Below are 21195 nucleotides of genomic sequence, written 5' to 3'. Positions count from 1 at the left end.
ACTGCTCTTTTTTATTTAAAAGATTCAGTCAGATTCTGCCTTCTTGCAGCTTCTAAACATAAATTCCAGTTCTACCGTCTGGGTCCTGGTAAAACAATTCTAATCTTTCATTTGTACTGCAATCCTTCAAATACTTGAAGATAGTAATCTGGCCTCTTGTCTTTTCGTAAACATACTTAGCTCCCACAAAGCATCTAGTTAGTGGTCAAGAAAAGTTTATAGATAAGTATTGGTACTTATGTGAACTTTTCTCACTCAGTTTCCAGGACTCTTATTAAGTTTCCGCAATCAGACATTTATCCATATATTAAATTTATCCTAAATCAGGCTTTACTCAGAAGATGTGTTAGGACCATTGTTTGCTGCAGTTGAATAATTAGTACTTTCCCACAGTTCTCCTAAATATTTATTCAGCCTTCTGTTTATACAGAAAAGCACATGGACTTCTTTTCTTGAATTCAGTTTATCATCAGGGACAACACATCTTTGGAAAAATTCAATATCTCACCTATGGTTCCCCTTTCTCCCTTCTGTCCTGGTGCTCCCAGGGGGCCAGGAATTGTGTTGGGCTCTCCTCTTTCTCCTTTGTCACCAAAAAGACCAGGAAAGCCAGGATTCCCATAGCCATCTGTACCTGTTGTGGAGTTAAAACAGAAACCAGATGTTGATGCATTACAGACATAAAATATTAATTTTCTTAAGCCAAATAAAACCAAGGTACAATGCAATTAAAAGCAGAGGAACATAGTGATATGTAAGGTTAGTAAATTCTGAATCATTCAGTCCTTTAATTTTGCATGTTAAGAAATTGAAATCCAAAAGGTTGAAATGGTCCAAGATCACACAATAACTTATAGCAGAGGTCAGGATTAGGTTTAGGTCACCCTAAACCTAGAATTCATGTTCTAGTGTTCTTTTGACCATACTTGGTTGCCAACTTTGCCTCAGTACATTTGTAGCATGACATAATAGAAGAAATTCAGGAACTGGAGTCAAGGAAAATGAGGTAGAATCCCACCTCCCTTCACTTAGTATTTAAATGACCACATTCAAGTCATTAGCTTCTTTGAGTTTCAGTTTCTTATCTTTAAAGCAGGAATAATAACATTTGTGCTTATTTCAAAGGATTGTTGTAAAGATCAAATGCGATTTTATATATGTATGGCACTTTGCTACATAAATGCCAATTATTATTGTTAAAAATATTATATTATTTGAAACCTTATCAGCCTAGATCATCATTAATAAATTATTAATATTATTTATTATTAGTAATAATGGGTAGAGAAAAGGAAATATTATTTGAAACCTTATCAATACAAATTTGAATCACACTATGACTGTCTAATATCACTTGTCACAGACTTTATGACCTGTAAGTGAAATGCTATTTAGAAATATGCTCTTGTACCCAGCCTCACATATTTTGTTTCAGTAACATTAACCAACAAATTGAAAGAAAAGAAATGACAATTAGAAAAGAAATTAAATTTCCAAATGAGGAAAGTTCCCCCCCCCCCCCAAGAATCTCCTCATTCTTCTAATACTGTATCATGTAGAAATTTCAGCAAGAACATTTTCTCAAGGAGAGTGATAGTGGATGGCAGCATTCCATGGTATAAGAAATGACTCCCTTTTTAGGAATAAATCCAACACAAGGAACAGCATTGTGGTGTCCCAGAAGGAACTAACATGATGCAAATTTTATTCTAGTATATCTGCTTTTAGAAACAATGGGGCTTTACAATCAGTTTCAGAAATAAATATGCATTGATATTTTAAAAAATATAGCTAAAGTATGCTGTGAAAAGCAGTTGTGTTTTTGAATCCTGGCTCTTAAAAATCCTTTAATGTCACAATTATTGTTTCAGAATGCCTAAATATGCTTGAGGATAGATTAGACACCAACTGTTTACTACTACATGCTACTTTAAAAATATAATCAGACAATTTGGAAGAAGCCTATTTTTTTTTTCCTGACAGCTGCACTGTATAAAAACATCAAAATGAACATAAAGTACTGTTAAAATAACATTTCTTTTTCTTTCTTCCAACACTCTTCAAAACATAGGGAAAATCTGGTTTTTGCTACTCAAGTCATTCAATGTCTTTGAATTTTGAGGCTGATTCCAAGGTTTATTTAAAATAATCTCTAGATGGGAGGATTAGTTCTAAGATCTCTAAAGGCCCTGGTTTCTGTAGGTTAAGAAAAGGCATCACAACTTGCACCCATAAACATTAACCCACTCAAGCAATGACAACAACTTTTCCTACGTATTTCAATCCAGTCAAACACCCACATACAAAAATTTTGTAATTCCAATCTTCAGTGTAATTCACAGACTAACTCTATATACTAGCTGGGTATATGTACAATGAAATGGCCAAATGCAGTAGAAAAGTACCTGGAGATCCAGGGAAGCCTTTGGTGCCTGGTAAGCCATGTAATCCACTGATTCCTCTGATGCCGGGGAAACCTGTTGGAATTCACCCACAATTATTCCATTATCATAAATTATATTTCCAAAGAACAGAACTCATTTAAGAATATTTGATCTGAAATAGCTCACATAAAACAATACACATTTATCATACAATGCATTAACTTTACTTGAAAATACACAGCAACCATGCTATTTGTCATGCTGTATAAAATTACTGTTTTTCCTAAATCTCCATTATGACCCTTTTATAATGTATTTGAAAATGTATTTGACTCACTAAAGTTATGCTATGCAAAAATAAATAGCCTGATAGGATGTCCCATCCTTTTGTATTCTTGGACTCAATATTTCCAAACTAGGGAAATGGAAAAGTGTAATTCTTTCAGTGATTGTGGTGGTTGAGAATTGAATTCATCTGAAACTTTCAATTTCTTTTCTCAATGAGGAATGAAAGATGATTTGTCATGTGTTCTTTTCATGGTATAGGAAGTCAGTAGAGATGAACAAGCAGGAACATTCAGCTTCTATCTCCTGTTGTATTGCTGTTCAGGAACTGGTTATTTCAATGTTTGTATTTCCTTTTGTTTTTATTTGGGAAGAAAATTCTACATTGTAAATTATTGATGGAGTTATTTTAATTGGTTCAGAAAACTGGAAACGATTCACATGATGTCACTGTTTATTGGGCAGGTCTACATTTCACTTATCAGAAGTTCAAGAGAATAGTAGCTAGCTTTTTAAGAGAGACTAGAAAGCACCTACCTCTTTACCTTGTAGAGGTAGGTGACTATGGATACTATGGATCTGCATTACTGCCAGATTCAGCTGATATGTTAGTTAGGTATGATGAATTACTTCTTCCCTGCTCCCTCCTCCATCCCCTTTCTTTTTTATTATTTATTACAAGGGATGGCTTGGAGGAGGAGTGAGGAAAGGGAGGGAAGGGAGAGGGTATATTCAAAAAGGAAGATGATATAAACATAAAAGATATCAAATAACATTTTTTTTTAAATTAAGGAAAGAGCAAAATGGAAAACCTCCCTCCCCCCCAACTAATGATGATTATTGATTTCCCTTGATCATTCCTCTCTGACAATGGTTTTAAATAATGTGCTCTGTATGTGTGTGTGTGTTACCTGATAAGCCTGGACTCCCTGGCCATCCTTGATCTCCCTTTTCACCAGGAGGTCCAGCACGACCTGGGTCTCCTTGGGGTCCTGGGAGTCCTGTCAGTCCTGGAAAACCTGTGGGACAAATAAATCATTAATTCTAAGTATAAACAGAGAAAAGTGATAGGACAGTAACCCTTACATTAGACCAGAGACTCTTAAATTTTTTTTTTTTGTGCTTTTGACAGTCTAGTAAAGCTTAAGGATTCTTTCTCAGATTAATGGTTTTAGATAATTGAAATAAATGCTAAATTTAAATGAAAAGGGATTGAAAATAAAGATGTAAAAAACTTTTCTCATTTAATTTTAGGGATCTTCTGAAATCTTCCCCAAATTAAGAAGCCTTGTATTAGCCTATGCTCAGAAGCTGATATTTATTGTTCTGTTTTTTGTGGGAGGGGGCGGGGGTTGATGGAAGTGGTAATGTTATGGACAAAATAAAGACGGAGTCCTTTATACAACAAAAGAAATATTGGGTGGTGATGGTAGTAGTGGCAGCAGAGTTATTAACTTTAATTTAAATTCTGATTTTAGCAAGATTAACTTATTTTTTCTACCTTCTGTAAGAGAAAACACCTTGAACTTTTTCCCTGCTCAATATGCAAGAAAGTCTTGATGTGGATACCATAAAGCTCCCAAAGGATTCTGTCTATTATATTCTTTTTTGTTCAAAAGTTCTTAAACATGAATAAGAAAAAGGAAACCAATCTAATTCATCCTCTTATTTACCTTAGATAACAAAACAAATTAATTTCGGCAAAAGCAATCAATTCAAATCACATTATTAATTTAGATATAGGAGATGGTTATTTGGCCACAAAGAAGTCTTTGATATTTTTAAAAGCTCTTTCTTGTCACCTTGTTTTTTGTTTTTTCTTTTTAAGTTCTATTTCCTTTAGACTCCCTGTTGACAACATTAATAGCATATAGGAAGAAGGGATTTGATCACTTTGGGGAGGGGGGTACCTTTGGAAGAACCGAAAACACTACTTTGGATGTGAATCAGTATATTTTGTAGGTCCAAGTTTTCATATATTGTTATGGAACCATAGTCACTTTAGATATGTAATGACCACTTGTTCAGAGACAGGTGAATATTTCCCACTAAGCAACAGGGGGGTTACCTGTCTGTCCTTTCAGTCCAGGGAGGCCTTGGGATCCTTTTATGCCCATCAGTCCTGTGAAACCATGATCTCCTAGTGTGCCTTTTTCTCCAGTGAATCCCTTTTCACCTGCAACAAGAGATTCTCTTTAAATAAATCTTTGTATTTCTTGTGACCTGAGGTCAGGAGAGGGGAGCTTTATAGAAGACAGGCAGACTTTGATTTTTTGACACATTTTTTAAACTTTTTTTTTTTTTTGTGAGTGACTAGTTTAAAGTAGAACAATGGCTTTCTACATCTTTTGAGGACTTAAAAATCTCTTATTTGATTTATTTTTAAATGAACAATTCTTTACTTTCTTTCCTTCCTACCTTACCTAGTAATTTAAAAGAAAAAAAAGTAAAACAAAGATGTCTTGACAAATAGCATAGTCAAGCAAAGCAAATTCTCACATTGTTCTTATTCAAAAATATATGAAGGATGCATTTGTTTGAGAGATGCAATATGCTGCAATGATCCTGGGCCAAGGAATCCTAGGTTCAGATTTTGCCTCTGACAAATATGAATTGAGAGAAGGTGGGCTAGTGTCTCTCAGTGTCCTAAGCCATTCCTTAAAACTAAAAGTTAAAAATTAAAGTTAAAAAATTAGTTAAAGTTAAAAAAAAAGTTAAAGATTAGTGCACCTTAGCTGAAATGTCTTGCCTCTTTACTTACCTGGCTTCTTTTAAGACTCAGTTCAAATCTCATTTTCTGCAAGAGGCCTTTCTCTCCTTTCATGACCCGTTTTCTCCATCCCTATTGTAGCTTTCTTAGGAAATTACCTTCCATTTACAGTGTAGATATTTTGAATGTACATAATTATTTGTATGTTGTTTCCTCTGTTAGAAAGTAAGATCCTTGAGGGCAGAGATTATTTTTATCTTTCTTTTTTAATCTGCAGCACTTAGCTGAACAAATGCTTGTTGACTCTTAGTCTGCATCCTTGAAGCAAGTTTCTTTCCTTGGAAGTATCTAGGTAGCTTGGTAGTGAAATGGATGGAGTACTGGGTTTTATGAAAGGTAGATTCATATTCCTGAGTTCAAATTTGGCCTCAAACACTTATACTGTGTGACTCTGGGCAAGTCATTTAACCCTATTTGCCTTAATTTCTTCATCTATAAAATTATCTGGAGAAGGAAATGGCAAACCACGCCAGCATCTTTGTCAAGAAGACCCCAAAGGGGTCACAAAGAATTGGACAGAACTTAACAGCAACAACGCATAAATGGAATCCCTCCAGTTTCAGATTATTTCTATAACTCAACCCTCCCCTCCTAAAATTACAGGTAAAAAAGCAAATATCAATGTTCAACTACATACTCCTTCCTTTAACTTATTTTTAGAGTTTGTGTTTTCTCCCTCTCCCCACATTTGTGAAAATGACTGAATTGTTGAGTATTCTGGTTCATTTGTACCTTGGTAAGATCCTCTTCTACATGCCTTATAATGTATTTGTTTTCCTGGTGAATATTCATTCATTATTTTAAAGCTTTTTATTTTCAAAAAGAACTTCCTTAAGCTCAAGAGGGACACCTTCAGTATTCCTAAAAGATACTATTAATGTTAGCGCTTTGGAAAAATCACTTGAGAAAGCTTGTTCGTTTCCTATGCTACAAACAATATTTTTCATTTTTAATCCATTATTGAAAATTGTTTTATTTTTCTCCTTGAAAATATCATGACTAGCCCAAGTTATTGCTAAGGATACTCCCTCATTCTCCATGTTCAATTCTTCACTGTCACTCTTATTTCTAGTGAATCATTGGATTAAAAAAAATTTACTTCAGTCTCTACTCAGGATAAGAATTTAATTACTAGGCTTTGCCACATTTATACAACTTATTTCTCAGGGAAGATAAGGTCATCTCAAGAGAGCAAGTTAGAGAATAGTTACAGAAGAAATTTCCCCACTCAGAGTTCTCCACACCAATGAAATCATAAGGACCAAAAAGAAACAAGGCACCATCTGGATCTCAGGTTTTTCCTCTAATGTACTCTGTGCTCCAGATACCATAATCCATGCTTTCTTCTCTCCATGACTTTGCTCATACTCCCTATACTTAGAATAGCTTCTTCCATTATCCTGTTCCAATCAATCAATCAATCAACCAATAAACAAGAATTTATTTAGTATCTGCAACCTGTTATATATATCTACCATGTGATAGGAACTGTACTTGGTAGTGGTGATATAAAAGCAAAACATTTAAGTCTCTTCATGGAGTCACCTACACACACACACACACACACACACACACACACACACTCCCTCTCTCTCTCTCTCACTCGCTCTCTCTCTCGCTCTCTCTCAGAGTTTCCTATAGGAAGCAGATTTTTGAGCCAACCTTTGAAAAAAAAAAAAAAACTAGAAATCTTCATTTTGTTGACATTCTATCCATTTTACAATGTCCAGATCAAGTGCTACTTCCTTCCTAAAGCCATCCCTGATTCCTGTAGCTGGAAATAATGCCCTTTTTCTGTTCTCACCATATATATTTCTTCAGTTCTTATTAAACAGTATAATATTTATCTATGTACATCTTATTTGCTGGTAGTAAATGATAAGCTTGTAGACTATTGAGAGCTGACCTTTCTATCTTAAATTTCTCAACTCTTTCCCAGAACCTAGTACACTGCACTGCATACAGCAGATCTTTCACAAATGTTTATTGTGTAAAAGGAGTGAATGAACATACATTTTTGAAGATGTTCAGATTTAATTTCAATAGATTTGGGATGGGAAGTACCATCTGCATCCAGAGAGACAACTATGGAGATCGAATGTGGATTAAACCATAGTATTTTCACTTTTGTTGTTATTGTTTGCTTGTTTTTTTCTCGTGTCTTTTTCTCTTCTGATATGATTTTTCTTTCACAGCATGATGAATATGGAAATATATTTAGAAGCATTACACATGTTTAATCTTTATTGAATTTCTTGCTGTCTTGGGGAGGGGAGAGATGGAGGAAGGAGGGAGAAAAAATTGGAGCATAAAATTTTGCAAAGGTGAACGTTGAAAATTGTCTTTGCATGTATTTGGAAAAATAAAATATTATTGAAAAACGAACATAAGTTTTTGATGATGTTCAGATTTAAAATAAAATACATACCTGCAAGTCCAGATGTGCCCACTTCTCCCTTTAACCCTGGCCTTCCTGGTAAATTTATAGTGTCTCCCTCATCACCTGTAATAGACACAAATGTTGACTGGTTTAGTTTAAGTTTACATAAACTTTTCCAATATTTTTCCAATATTTATTCAGAAGAATACTCACCAGAATCTCCTATACTTCCAGTCTCACCATAAAGACCTTCTTGTCCAGGCATACCCTTGTCACCCTAAGCAAATATTACACAAAGAACTTTCTTAAAATACAGTTAATTGAATGACAATATCACTTTGATTCATGTATAAATTCAAGATGCTCAGTGTATCATCAAAATCTAATTCCTTGTAATCACAAAAACGATCATTTGGCAGAAAGCTTATGAAAAGTTTCAACTCAACTTGGAGAAGTCATGATGATCTCTTAATCTTTGAGAAGATAAACACGAACTAGATTAAAATTTTTTTTATCACCATGAAAGTAATTCTATACAATTTTATGTCAAAATACTTTAACCTTTGAAGATAGATTTTACCAGCAAAATGTCTAATGCCAGTAATGAGGCAAATATGAATAGTTAAGCCAACTAAGATGTGAACTTTTTGTTTCTACATGAACTAAATATGGACAGTGAGTTTCATTTCTCTACATCTAATTTGGTTTCTTTCAAGTATAGAAAATGGCAGTACTATTTGTCTTGTTTCAGGTGGTAAATGCTTTTCCAATGACACTTACTTCCTTGATGTCTAGCTTAGACAAGATATCTAGCTTAGACAATCTCTTAGTCCTTATTAGGAAGGCTTACCTTGTGTTCTCAAATCACTAATATTTTCTACTTTTATAAAAGGTATAAAAAGAAGAAAAGAAAACCACTTTTACAATGGCATGAAGAAACTCATGATTTATTTTTTTCTTTTTCTTTCCCATGTAGCCTAGAGGCATATAGGTGGCTCAATGGAGAGAATTCTGGGTCTGGAGTCAGGAAGATCCAAATTCCAATCTAACCTCAGATACTTCCTAGCTGTGGAAAAGGACCCTAGGAAAGTCACTCTCCTGCCTCAGTCTATCAACTGAAAAATTGGGATACTAAAAGGCACCTCTCTCCCAACGTTGTGATAATCAAAAGAGATATTTGTTCTTAGATAGTGCCTGACTGTGTTTGACTCTTTGTGATCACAATTGGGGCTTTCCTGGCAAAGAAACCACTGCCATTTCCATTCTCATGAGAAAACGGAAGCAAAGAAGGTTAACTGACTTGCCCAGAGTCATATAAACAGTAAGTGTCTGAGACCACATTTGAACTCATGAAGATGATGAGTCTTCCTGACTCCAGGTCCTGTGCCGATGAGGCACAGGCAACTAATAAAGGCTTATTCTTTTCCCTTCCTTTCTGCCTTGATATTTGTCTTTATTTTCTCTCTTCTTCCATTACAACTCATTTTCCCTCATTGCCTGAACCAGACTGGTGGTGGTAAGATTGTTGTGGAAGCATTTCTCTCCCCACCTTCCTATCCCCTCCTTTCACTCAGGGACTGATGGTTATATTTGAGGCCTTAGAAAAATGAGAGAAAAGGAAAAAACTCAGGGGATCCTGAGGACTGGATATACAACAAAGAGAGTTGAATGGATGGGAAAGATAGGGCCCCACTCCTGAGGGTTGGCTGACACGAGTCATTCCTTCTCAAATGTGCTAGGTTTTGTTATGTTTAGTAGAAACAGGCAAGCCCACTGCTCAAGACTGTGAGGTGAAAGGACCTTTAAACAAAAGTGGGTCATCCAGTTCCAGATGATTTTTAAGTAATGAGGTAGTATGGGGCCCATTGCAGTTTTGATTTCAAGAAATCCTTAGGGTCCTTAATGATTATAAAACCTTTATTTTCTTCCATGGCCTAATAAAGTCATCAGATCCCTGTTCACACACCAGCCAATCTTTTCCTGAAGTGCTTTGGCCAATAAAACTACATGAATGGGACCTGGCTGTGATGCAGACATGCTGACATTTAAATCACTTTCAGATGCTGGCATAAGTAAACCATTTTCTGATTCTTCTTAATGAATTTATTGAAGACAAGTGCTTTTGATCTTACACTTCTCATTTTTGCTGTTTCTATCTTAATGAACTCAGATGAGGTCAGGGCTTGACCAAAAGACTTTATCAACAAGAAATGGGATCTTGTTATTGAGAACAAGTTCAAACCTAAGCCTGGATCAGCTGAGGAAATTTGTCTCCCCCTTCTTTGTAGAAGTGGAAGATCGTGGGTGTGAAATAGTGCAGATACTGTTAGATTCACTGAAGTTGCTTGGTTTGACTGAACTGGTTTCCCCCACTTCCTTTAACATCCTCACCAAAAAAGAACTTTGTTATAGTTTACTAGAGGTCAAAGGGATGCTGAAGTGAAAGAGATGCAAAATTTAAGAATATCAATAAAAGTAAAAATAAATAGGGTTAATAAGGAAATAAAAATATTAAAGAATATTACTATAATTTTTTTAAGTACAGGATCAAGTATGATGATGTAAAAAATATTAAAGAATATTACTATAATTTTTTTTTAAGTACAGGATCAAGTATGATGATGTAAGCCTATAAAATCCCTGCTCCTGGAGAGGACAAAGCTGATAGATCATTGATATAGGGAGTTTTAAGCTGTAGCATGGCTAAGGTGATCAAATGTCTGTATAAAATCTATTAGATTTAAAGTCTATTAGATTTTCTATGGAAGGGGTCAACTAGTCCAAGATAAAAATAGAGTGACTCAATGCTTTGATGATATTCAACAGTACTGTAGGCTCATGAGTTATCTCTGTTTCTGTCTTGTTGAATGAGGAGAGGAGACCCAGTTTTGAAAAATTAAAAATTCCACATACATTAAGCAAGCAAAATCCCCAAACCATAAAGCAACAGGAAATACAAAGGATACCGACTTACCCTAACACCTACAAATCCAGGAAAACCTCTGATACCAGGAGAACCTATTACACCAGGGAACCCTTGCAAACCAGGCACTCCAGGAACACCGATTTCACCTTTGGCCCCTTTGATGTGACCAGGTCTTCCAGGTAACCCAGGAATTCCTGCCTGTCCAGGAATGCCTGGCATTCCTTGTCCACCTGCAAAAAGATCTCTATATAAAATTCTGGTGACAAATGAAGGTAGTGGTCTCATAAAGCTTTCAACTTGATAGCACAGTTCTATTGTTGGAGAATGACAATCATGAAATGGAAAATAGCCTGCCTAATAGTAATATCATGCTGCAGGTAACCAGTTCCTAAGATCTGAGAATTTAAGGATATCAGGGAAAAAAACAACAACAGATAATTGAAAAATAGTAAAGAAACAAGAGTATTTTTCTCATGGAGATTGAGCATTGCCTTTTCTATGGCAAAAACAAAATAAAACAAAATTCTTTGCATTTTGATACTTCATGTTCAAGGGACAAAGAAAAGGTAGAAGAGGAAATAAATTTCTTCCTTAGTCTTAAAAGCACAGAAGATACTGACAACACCTTACCTTTTATGCCCCAATATCCCTTCCCTCCAACAGGTCCTTCATCTCCTTTTTCTCCTTTGAAGTCTTTCATTCCTGGCAGAAATTTTGGAGGTGCTCCTGGAGGTCCTGGTTCTCCACGGCTACCTTAATATGAAAGAACACAGTAATTTTTTTGGATGCCTCTGAACCATGAGAAAGGAACAAAAGTGAATATACAATCCAAAACCTTTTTCTCCTTATCTTCAACAGCACTAAGTCTTAGGAGGCAATGAACAGCTAGAGTAGTATGTTACCTACCCTCTCAATAAAGCTTAATAGCAATAAGATAAACTACAATATATCTTCTAGCTCTAAAATTCTGTTACTCCTATAAGCTAAACTGACTTTTCATGTAAAAGTTGACTACTGTAGGCAGAAATGTTTTGTACATGTACAATGAGTTTTAGCTACTCATAGTTGAACTGAGAATGCTTGTCATGTACTATGTACCTTATAGCATGTAAGAAGAGGGCAATGATAACCTTCATCTAAGAGTATACAGATAAATTTTTAACAATCAGGTCTCTGAAAAAAATACATTCATGATACAGTATACTTTTGAGTTAAATTTGCATATTCATATTTTCTACATTACTTTCTGAAGTCTAGATAATGAACAAAACAATAAATCAAGCCCTGATTTATATAATTTGCCTATTTCTAAGGTGTAAATCTTTATACCCAAAATTTAACAATTGATTCTCGATAGCCAGTAGGAACTAGATCTAATATGCTCCTACATTCAATTATAATGCACCTACTTTCTGCAAGACACTGTACTAAGTGTTATAGATGCAAAAATAAGAGAATCAACAAAAAAGTATTTGCTCTTGAATGTAATATTCTTTATTCCATTCTAGGAAAGTTTCAAAGTGATATCTGGGACTGAATTCCACTATGTTGACCTGGCCTAGACGCTATATGGTGCCTCTATAATCTATATCTATATCTATATATCTGGCAAGATAAATGGACCTTTTTATAGATTAAATTTTTTTTTTCAAATGAACAAACGGATTTTTCTTTCTTCCCTTCCTGCATTGGTAATAGGGGGAAAAAACCAGAATTCTTGTAACAAATATGCATAATCAAACAAAGCAAATCCCCACATTCAGAAAATATCTTTCATTTTGTCACCTAAACAATATCTTTGTGTAACAGGTGGAGAGTATACCTCATCATCAGTCTACTGGAATCATGTTTGATCATTATATTGATAAGAATCTTTAGTTTCTTAACACTGTTTTTAACAGCACTATTTGTTTTTGTGTAAATTGTTCTTCTTGTTACACTCTCCATCAGTTTAGACATGTGTAAAATGTCTAAAAATTTTTTTATACATATCTTTCTAGGTTTTTCTGAAATCATGCTTTTCATCGTTTCTTATTTCATTCCATTCGTTCCTATCATGGAAGGATGCTTTGCCAAGCATAGAAAGTCTCACAGGAAGCCTCATTATTGGAAAATGCAGGAATTGAGAAAACCTGCTGAGAATTAATTTAATCAGCTCAATTAAAGGAACTGAGTGGTAGATGTACCAAGGACCAAGATGATCTAAGTTAGCATAGACTTAAGGGGAACTAAGAAATCAAAAGTGGGCAGCTTAGTTTTCATGTTTAGGGGTACTGTGCTTGCCACTGGAAGGCCTTAACTTGGAAAATGACATAGCTAAAGTAAAAGGACTGATCCATATGGCAGAGAACTATATAGTGTTTGACTTTAATGATTAGGACTGAAAAAAGGGGCAGGTAAGAGTAGAAGGCAGATAGGTATAGGGAACAAAAAGCATAATCACAGAGGCTGGTTCTAAATTAATTTACAAAAATAGAAGGAGGCCTAGAGGGAGAAGACATGGCTAAATTGTGAGACAAGGAAATGTTCCGAATTCCCCCCACCCCTGGCCAGCCTCTTATGACCACCATTAAATATTTATAAATATTCTTAGTGAACAGCTACATACTACTGAAAAAATTTAAAAGGTTAACAAGGTCCAAGCTTGCTAGGAGAAGACTTTGTAATTCAACAGTGTATCTGTGTAACAACCATTAAGGAAGCCTTCTTCAGAGATTAGTCATGTTATCATACATGTTCTACTGTGCCCCTTGATTGTATATGTGTGTCTGTGTGTTTATTTATGCTATTTTCTTCCTCCAACAATTAGGTTTGGTAGGGAAATGTCTTTATATCCATTTAATGTATATGAGCCACTGAGATTTCAACTATTGTTGGATGAATGACTTGAATCGGTAGAAAAGAAAAAGCAAGTGATTTTTCTTTTGTTTTGTTTTTTTAAAGTATGGGAAGAACGTCTAAGAATTGAATCAATTGAGAGATATTTTGAAAGAAGGACACTGTGGGTAAAGTCATCAATGAATTATTAATAAGGTCCCAATAGTTTGTGCTTTCAAATTTGCTTGGTTGATACTTTAATATGACAAGAAGCCCAAACTCTGCAAACTGGTAAATTTAGTTGAAACTATTTTATGTAATTCAGTTTTAAAACTATATTCAAGACAGTTGCTTGAAACATAGCAGGTTAACACAACAATTGTTTGGAAATAACATTTTGCATGGAAAGTGAGCAGAATTAGAAGAATGATTTGTAGAATGAATATAATAATGTAAAGGAAAACAATTTGGAAAGAATTAAGAACTTTCATCAATGAAATGACCAATCATGAACCCAGAAAACTAATGAAGCACAATTCTCATTCCTTATTAGAGAAGTCAGGGAACTAGAGATAAAGAATGAAATGTACATTTTCAAACATAGCAAATGTGTGAATCTATTTTGTGTGACTACATTTATTATAAAGGAGGGTTTCTATTTGTAGAAAAAGAATTGTGGAAGGAGAGTGCAATTAAACATACACAAAAAATAAACTACATAATTGGAGTTTACAATTTCACATATGATCCTTGAAAAGCTCAATTTTTTGATATTTAATGTTATAATAAAAAAAAGAAAAATATACATTTTATTTTAAGACCTAAAACTTCCTTAAAAGTTTTAGTCTCAAATTCTGGTTCTGTCATCTGAATGATCATAACCAAGTCATTTAATGTCTCAGAGACTCAGTTTCACTATTTGTAAAATGAGATAGCACAGACATGTCTTCTAGGATCCTTTTCAGCTCTTCACTCTTAAAAATGGCCTAGATTGGAAGTAATATTTTTGTCACAGATTTAAAAATTTTATTTAAAAAATTTGGAAAGTTATTAAGTTTATAGTTGCTACTGTGGTATATTCTTTTTTTTTTTTTACTTTCTAGTAAGTATTTATTTTTAATACATATTATTTTATGAATCATGTTGGGAGAGAAAAATCAGAGCAAAAGGGAAAAACCATGGGAGAGATTAAAAAACAAAACAGAAAAAAGCAGTGAACATAGTATTTGTTGATTTATATTCAGTCTCCTTAGTTCTTTTTCTGGATGTAGATGGCATTTTCTATCCAAAGTCAATAGACTTTGGGATTGCTTTGGATTGCTGAACCACTGAGAAGAACCAAGTCTTTCACAGTTGATCATGGCACATTCTTGCTGTTATTGTATACAATGTATTCCTGGTTCTGCTTGTTATGTTCAGCATCAGTTCATGTAAATCTTTCTAGGCCTTTCTATAATCAGTTCATCATTTTTTATAGAACAATAATATTCCATTACCTTTATATACCACAGTTTATTCAGCCATTTCCCAATTGATGAGCATCTACTCATTTTCCAATTCTTTGTTACCACAAAAAGAGCTGCTACAAAAATTTTTTCACATTGGGTCCTTTCCCCACCTTTATTATTTCTTTGGGATACAGATACTGTGGTATAATCTTAACAACATAGGCTGAATGAAACAATTAATATGCTGCTTATTAATGATGAAATGTACAAACAAGGTCCTGAGCATCTGAGGACTCTTAGTCTTCCCAATAATTCCTTAAATATCAATGTATGGGCTTAATAATTGTTCCTTGAATTTAATTTTTGAATTAGATTCATTTCACTACAGATACTCCTACTAGGAATACATTCTATATTCTTTTAGTCAGACCATGTTTTCTTTGTCCCTACATATTTTTGCTTATAGTTCATTTTCCACAATGATCTCATCTGGGTCCTTTTGATGATTACAACCACCCTAGGAATTTCTGTTAACACTGAGAGAAATCAAGCAATATCTTTGTCTCTCTGTCTCTCTCTTTTTCTCTCTCTCTCTGCACCCCCTGCTTCTCTCTATATATACACACTACACATAATATATATAATATGCTGTATATACAAATATATATATTTATACTATATATAATCTTTATATAATATGGTTTTTACATTTAAATCACTTACACTTTTATGTGCTTTAATTTATATTGCATTCTTAATTTTTAACTGTCTTGAGGGAAGAGACTATGTCTTCTATTCTACATGTGTTGTATACAATAAATAGTGATTCTGGTTCATTATGAATATCATGCTATATGAAAGAAACATTGGTTGATGGTATGTAGACATACCTTTCAAGCCTGGTTCACCAGTTAGACCTTTCAAACCAGGAATTCCAAAATCGCCAATTTCTCCTTTATATCCAATGATTCCTGATCTTCCTTTGATGCCCAGCATGCCTTTGAAACCTTCCATACCAGGAGATCCTTTGAAACCTTGGTGAAAAGAATCGAAGTTCTGGTTTAGTCAATACAAAATAGTCATTTCATACACAATTCTAAGAGGTCCTCATAAAAAATATACTAATCATCAACTTGATCAATTAATGAAGATAACCTTTCAAATCATATGCCTTATTTCTAGGTCACAAGCCAATGAGTTTATTTAAGAAGAACTCTAGTCTTTGCTCTAATACAATTCTACTCAGAAATAAGATTTCCTAGGGTTTTCTCTCTTCCTCTTTTCCTTCCTTCCTTCCTTCCTTCCTTCCTTCCTTCCTTCCTTCCTTCCTTCCCTTCCTTTTCCTCTCTCTCTCTCTCTCCTTTCTTTTTTGGGGTAGCTTTCTTCATTTATGAATTTGTAGTGAGTAGGTACAGGTCTAGTTTCAACCAGAATAGCCACAAAGGAAAGGATAATTTTTAAGCAAAATTAATATAAACTCATAGGCCAGCCAGAAGATAATGTAGAATTAGATATTAATGGAACATGATATGCCATTCACAGAACTGAGAAATGGAAAGAAAGAATTGTCATTATGCCAACACTGAATTGTTCAAGGAACAGTGTTTTCTGAATCCAGATGAAATATCCATTTGCACATATCTTTAGAGAAGAGTCCATTTTCCTGAATTTTATGTCTATATTTACTTAATTACTTTCAGACTTCTCAGTCAGAACTGAAATCTCCTTCAGTTCAGTTCTCCTGAAAAGAAATAGGAAGGGATTGCCCAATGTACATAAGTAACTTCATCCAATTCCTGGATCAAGTGTATCTCTGGTTGCAATTTTTAAAACTGGCATGATGATAAAAATCAGCCTTTAAATGGTTTTAAATAATAGCATATGGATCCTCCAGGAACTCAGATCTGCTGAGCTGAGAGAACAAAACTTTGTGTTGATAGTAAGTGTACCAAGATTCAATAGCCCTAAGACCTGGTTTATTTAGATCATCACTCCTATAAATGCTGTTATACTAAATATATCCTTGGAAGTACCTTTTGTTCCTGGGATGCCAGGCAATCCAGGTATCCCTTGAAATCCAGGTTCTCCTCGTCTGCCTTGCTCTCCTATAAAACCAGTATCACCTCTATCACCATCCAGACCTTTCATCCCCACAGGGCCAGGGACTCCTATGTCACCTCGATCACCTCTATCACCAGGTAGACCTATAGAAAAAATGCAGATTAAAAAAATTATAAAAATACATTCACAGAGAGCAAAATGGTCTTCATGGACCTAGCTAAACATTTTTCAGTCTAATTCAAGAAATTGTTCCGAATGGCTTGCAATGTGTACAAGTCACATGCTAGAAGCAGATGGAGCTATAAAGATGAGGATTTACACAAATACACATATCCACATACTCTCACATACACCCACCCTGCTATTGGAACTTACTGGCAGTCGCTGCAGAAAAGAAATAAAAGGATATATACACAAATTATAATAAGTAAGAATATGATAAGTGAATGGGAAAAGCAAGAGTCAGGGATGAGAGCTTTCCCAAAGGAGTATTTCTTAGCAGTTACATAGGAAGTTATGACATATTGATGAAATCTAAAATTAACAGAAATTTTCCAAGTTGAAAATTTCTAAGAGGATTTTATACTTATTAGAGTTGGAGACCTCTGTCTGTAAGCCAAAGTTGGCATGTGAACCCATTTTGAGTAACATGGCCAGGACCAGTGCTGGGACAAAATTATGAAGTCAGTGAGGTTTATTTTGGGGTATAATTCTACTTTCTTATCACTTTCCTTTTTATGTCCTCATGCCACTTTCTCTTCCATGTAAAAATTCAATTCTCCTGCCCTTTCACTCTACCTTCTATATTCCACATGTAAATTGAAGACAAAAAGTCTTCAATGATGTTATAATGGTAGCTCCTCAAGGGACTGATATGTGGCTGAGGTTTCTGCCTGTTTGCCTGCTAGTCAGTTGAGGGCACAGAAATAGTTAAAGGTAAATGTTGGTAGATGGTACCTCACCTTCTGGCTGTCTTTCCCTTCTTTCTGATCACCTCATATTTGTTAATGGGGGTCAGAGGAGATCCCCTCTGGTTGCCCCTACTTCTGCTTCAGTTCTTTTCCATTTCTAAGGTTACTACTCCAATTCTAAACCTTATTTTCTCATGCTTGAAGAAGATCTCCCAAACTGTTTTTCTCTGTCTCTAGTCTTTTCTACTTCAATCCTTCTGGCTCTCTCATGTCAGAATCATCTTTCTACAACATGTTGATCAAGTTCTTTACCTTCTCAAAAACCTTCAAAAGTTCCACTTTGCCTACAGAATAAAGTTCAAACTTTTAAAGTTGGATACAACCCCATACTTTCTGGTCAGGCTATTGAACACTCCTTATGCATACTTGCTAATTTCTTTGATCTGCCAGTTCCCCTTTGCCTTTCTTTCTCTTCTCTTCTTAACTAATTCTACTGTCCTTTCAGACTCTAGCTCAAGCCAGTCACAGATTTAGTGCTGGAAGGACCTCCTGGAGATCTTTTATTTTAAATCCTTCATTTTACAAGGAAAAAGAAGTGGAAGCCCAGAAAAGTCAGATACAGATATGATGCTGCAGAGCCAAAATTTGAACTTGGGTACTTTCACTGCAAAGTCAATAATTCTCTCATTAATACTAGCTTTCTAAATTACTATAATTCTCGGGAGAAGCTGGAGATTTATGTAGCTTCTTACTTCGGATTTGGAGTTGTCAGGATCTTTTTGGGACTCCTGTATTTGAGACTATCAAAGGAAGACAGTTTCCTTTCCTGAACTCTTGTAGTATTTGTTTGCCATTCAGTTGGCTTGTTTCAGTGTCACCTTTTATTATCATTCAACATTTCCTGTGTACATGCTTTCTTTCCTGTGTGCATTGGAAAGGTGGACAGGGACTAAATTGTGAAAGGATTTATTTTTTCAGATAAATTTCTGTGAACATTTTTTTATTTTTCAATTGTCCAAATTTCATATTGTATCTTTCTCCCTCCTAAAATACATTAAATATAACAACAAAACAAAGAAAAAAGAATAAGGGAGGAAAATCAGCAAAACTGTCACTATATATTTTTTAATATGATAATATAATCAGTGTTTCAGATCCAGGGCTTTCTCTCCTACCTCTACAAATAAATGGGCAGAAGTATTTTCTCTTATCATTTCACTGAGGTCAAGATTGTTCTTTATAACGTTGCAACAAACCTTTTCAGACTGTTCTTTCCATTTATATTGTTGAAATCACTGTGCACATTATTCTATTGGCTCTGCTTATTTCACTTTGCAATAGTGAAGGACTTTAAATTTAGTGTAGCATTTATTAGAAATAAAAACTTTCATTGAAAATTGACCAATAGCCAAGAAGCTTGGATCAGAAAGGATCAACTCTTTGGTTTAGTGCCTTCCCCACTGTACTTGACCAGAAGACTTGGGGAAATTGATTCTATTGTAACCTGGGTCTTCCAGGAACTTTGTCACCTGGAGGCATTAGAACAGGGTTTCTTAATCTGGTATCCTCAAACTTAAAAAATAACAAATTTATTTCATTATATGTATTTTCTCTATAATTCTATGTATTTTATGATATTGGAAAAGAAAATGGTAAAAAATCTTTGTATGTTTGCCAATAAAATCGTGTGGAGAAAGATCCATGGAGTCATGAAGAATTGGATGTGATTGAAACAGCTGAAAAATTGCCACAAATTTTATATTCTGTTTAAAAACAATACCTGAAAAGGGTTTTCTAGATGCTCGAAGGGGTCTGTGACCACAAAAATGTTAGAAACCCTTGCTTTAGAGTATGTAGTGAACACAACCAGATAAAAAAGTTCCTAGGATTTCATTTTCCATAATATCTGTTATAGGATTGATAGAGAGTCATCACTAGAAAAATTCCTTAGACACTATCTTCCCAAGAAGGTGGAATATTTGACTTTGGAATGGTAATAACACCAGAAAAGAATTATTACTGGTGGTAGAAAGTATCTTGAAGAGAGACAGGTTGAAAAAGTGTAACTGCTAGGGGCAATTAGATGGCAAAATAGAGTATCAGCCCTGAAATGAGGAGGATCTGAGTTCAAATCTGATCTCAGACACTTAATACTTCCTGGCTGTGTGACCCTGGCAAGTCATTTAACCCCAATTACCTCAGCAAGAAAAAATAAAGAAAAGAAAAATATATAACTGCTAAAGAGGGCAGGAGGGAAGAAAAAACAAGTAGGAATGAGGAGACAAGCTGTGAGCTGTCTTGAGAATGGGGTACAGAAGAGTCCAGTGGAATGGTATTACAATGATAGTCTCAAATACAGGAGTCCTAACGAGATTCTGACAACTACAGATTCGAAGTAAGAGGCTGCATAAATCTCCAGCTTCTCCTGAGATACCAATGTAGAACTCTTAAAGGCAGATATGATTGATTTCTTGGATGACCACAAATATCCAGGGAACAGATTGTTACTCACCTGCAAATCCTGAAGGTCCTGGAAGACCTGGTAGTCCTGCTTGGCCTTGAGGTCCTGGAAAGCCATGTGTTCCTGGAGGCCCTGGTAATCCAGGTTGACCTGAAGGACCTGGGAATCCAGGCTGACCTTTCAACCCAGGCATTCCAGGCATACCTGGGCTTCCTATAGAAAATCAGAAAATAGGTTTACATATCCACATCCTGCTGTAAGTTATTAATAACAAAATTTTCTGCTCAATTTTTAACATTTTTTATTAGAAGTAATCAGAATGACGAATCCAACCATTTTGGAGAGTAGTTTGGAACTATGCTCAAAAAGTTATCAAACTGTGCATACCCTTTGATCCAGCAGTGTTACTACTGGGATTATATCCCAAAGAGATTATAAAGAAGGGAAAGGGACCTGTATGTGCACGAATGTTTGTGGCAGCCCTTTTTGTAGTGGCTAGAAACTGGAAACTGAATGGATGTCCATCAGTTGGAGAATGGCTGAATAAATTGTGGTATATGAAAATTATGGAATATTACTGTTCTGTAAGAAATGACCAACAGGATGATTTCAGAAAGGCCTGGAGAGACTTACACGAACTGATGCTGAGTGAAATGAGCAGGACCAGGAGATCATTATATACTTCAACAACAATACTAGATGATGACCAGTTCTGATGGATCAGGCCATCCTCAGCAACGAGATCAACCAAA

General features: G+C 35.0%; 1 protein-coding gene across 2 annotated transcripts in view; it reads right to left on the bottom strand.

The window, feature by feature from the left end:
- COL4A2 (collagen type IV alpha 2 chain) overlaps nt 1–21195 on the bottom strand; it is a 271485-nt gene that overhangs the window by 19551 nt on the left and 230739 nt on the right. For both annotated transcript variants that reach the window (XM_023500485.2, XM_003765734.4), the window contains exons 30-40: nt 20495–20656; nt 17044–17214; nt 15901–16044; nt 11376–11498; nt 10794–10975; nt 8033–8096; nt 7868–7942; nt 4738–4845; nt 3581–3688; nt 2406–2477; nt 509–634 (exon numbers count right to left, since the gene is read on the bottom strand). In XM_023500485.2, coding sequence (XP_023356253.1) covers nt 509–634; nt 2406–2477; nt 3581–3688; nt 4738–4845; nt 7868–7942; nt 8033–8096; nt 10794–10975; nt 11376–11498; nt 15901–16044; nt 17044–17214; nt 20495–20656 — 1335 coding nt within the window. The remainder of the gene's footprint in view (nt 1–508; nt 635–2405; nt 2478–3580; nt 3689–4737; nt 4846–7867; nt 7943–8032; nt 8097–10793; nt 10976–11375; nt 11499–15900; nt 16045–17043; nt 17215–20494; nt 20657–21195) is intronic.

This window comes from Sarcophilus harrisii, chromosome 3, assembly GCF_902635505.1.
Source record: "Sarcophilus harrisii chromosome 3, mSarHar1.11, whole genome shotgun sequence".
NCBI classification, from domain to species: domain Eukaryota; kingdom Metazoa; phylum Chordata; class Mammalia; order Dasyuromorphia; family Dasyuridae; genus Sarcophilus; species Sarcophilus harrisii.
This window is presented reverse-complemented; position numbering and strand designations above follow the sequence as displayed.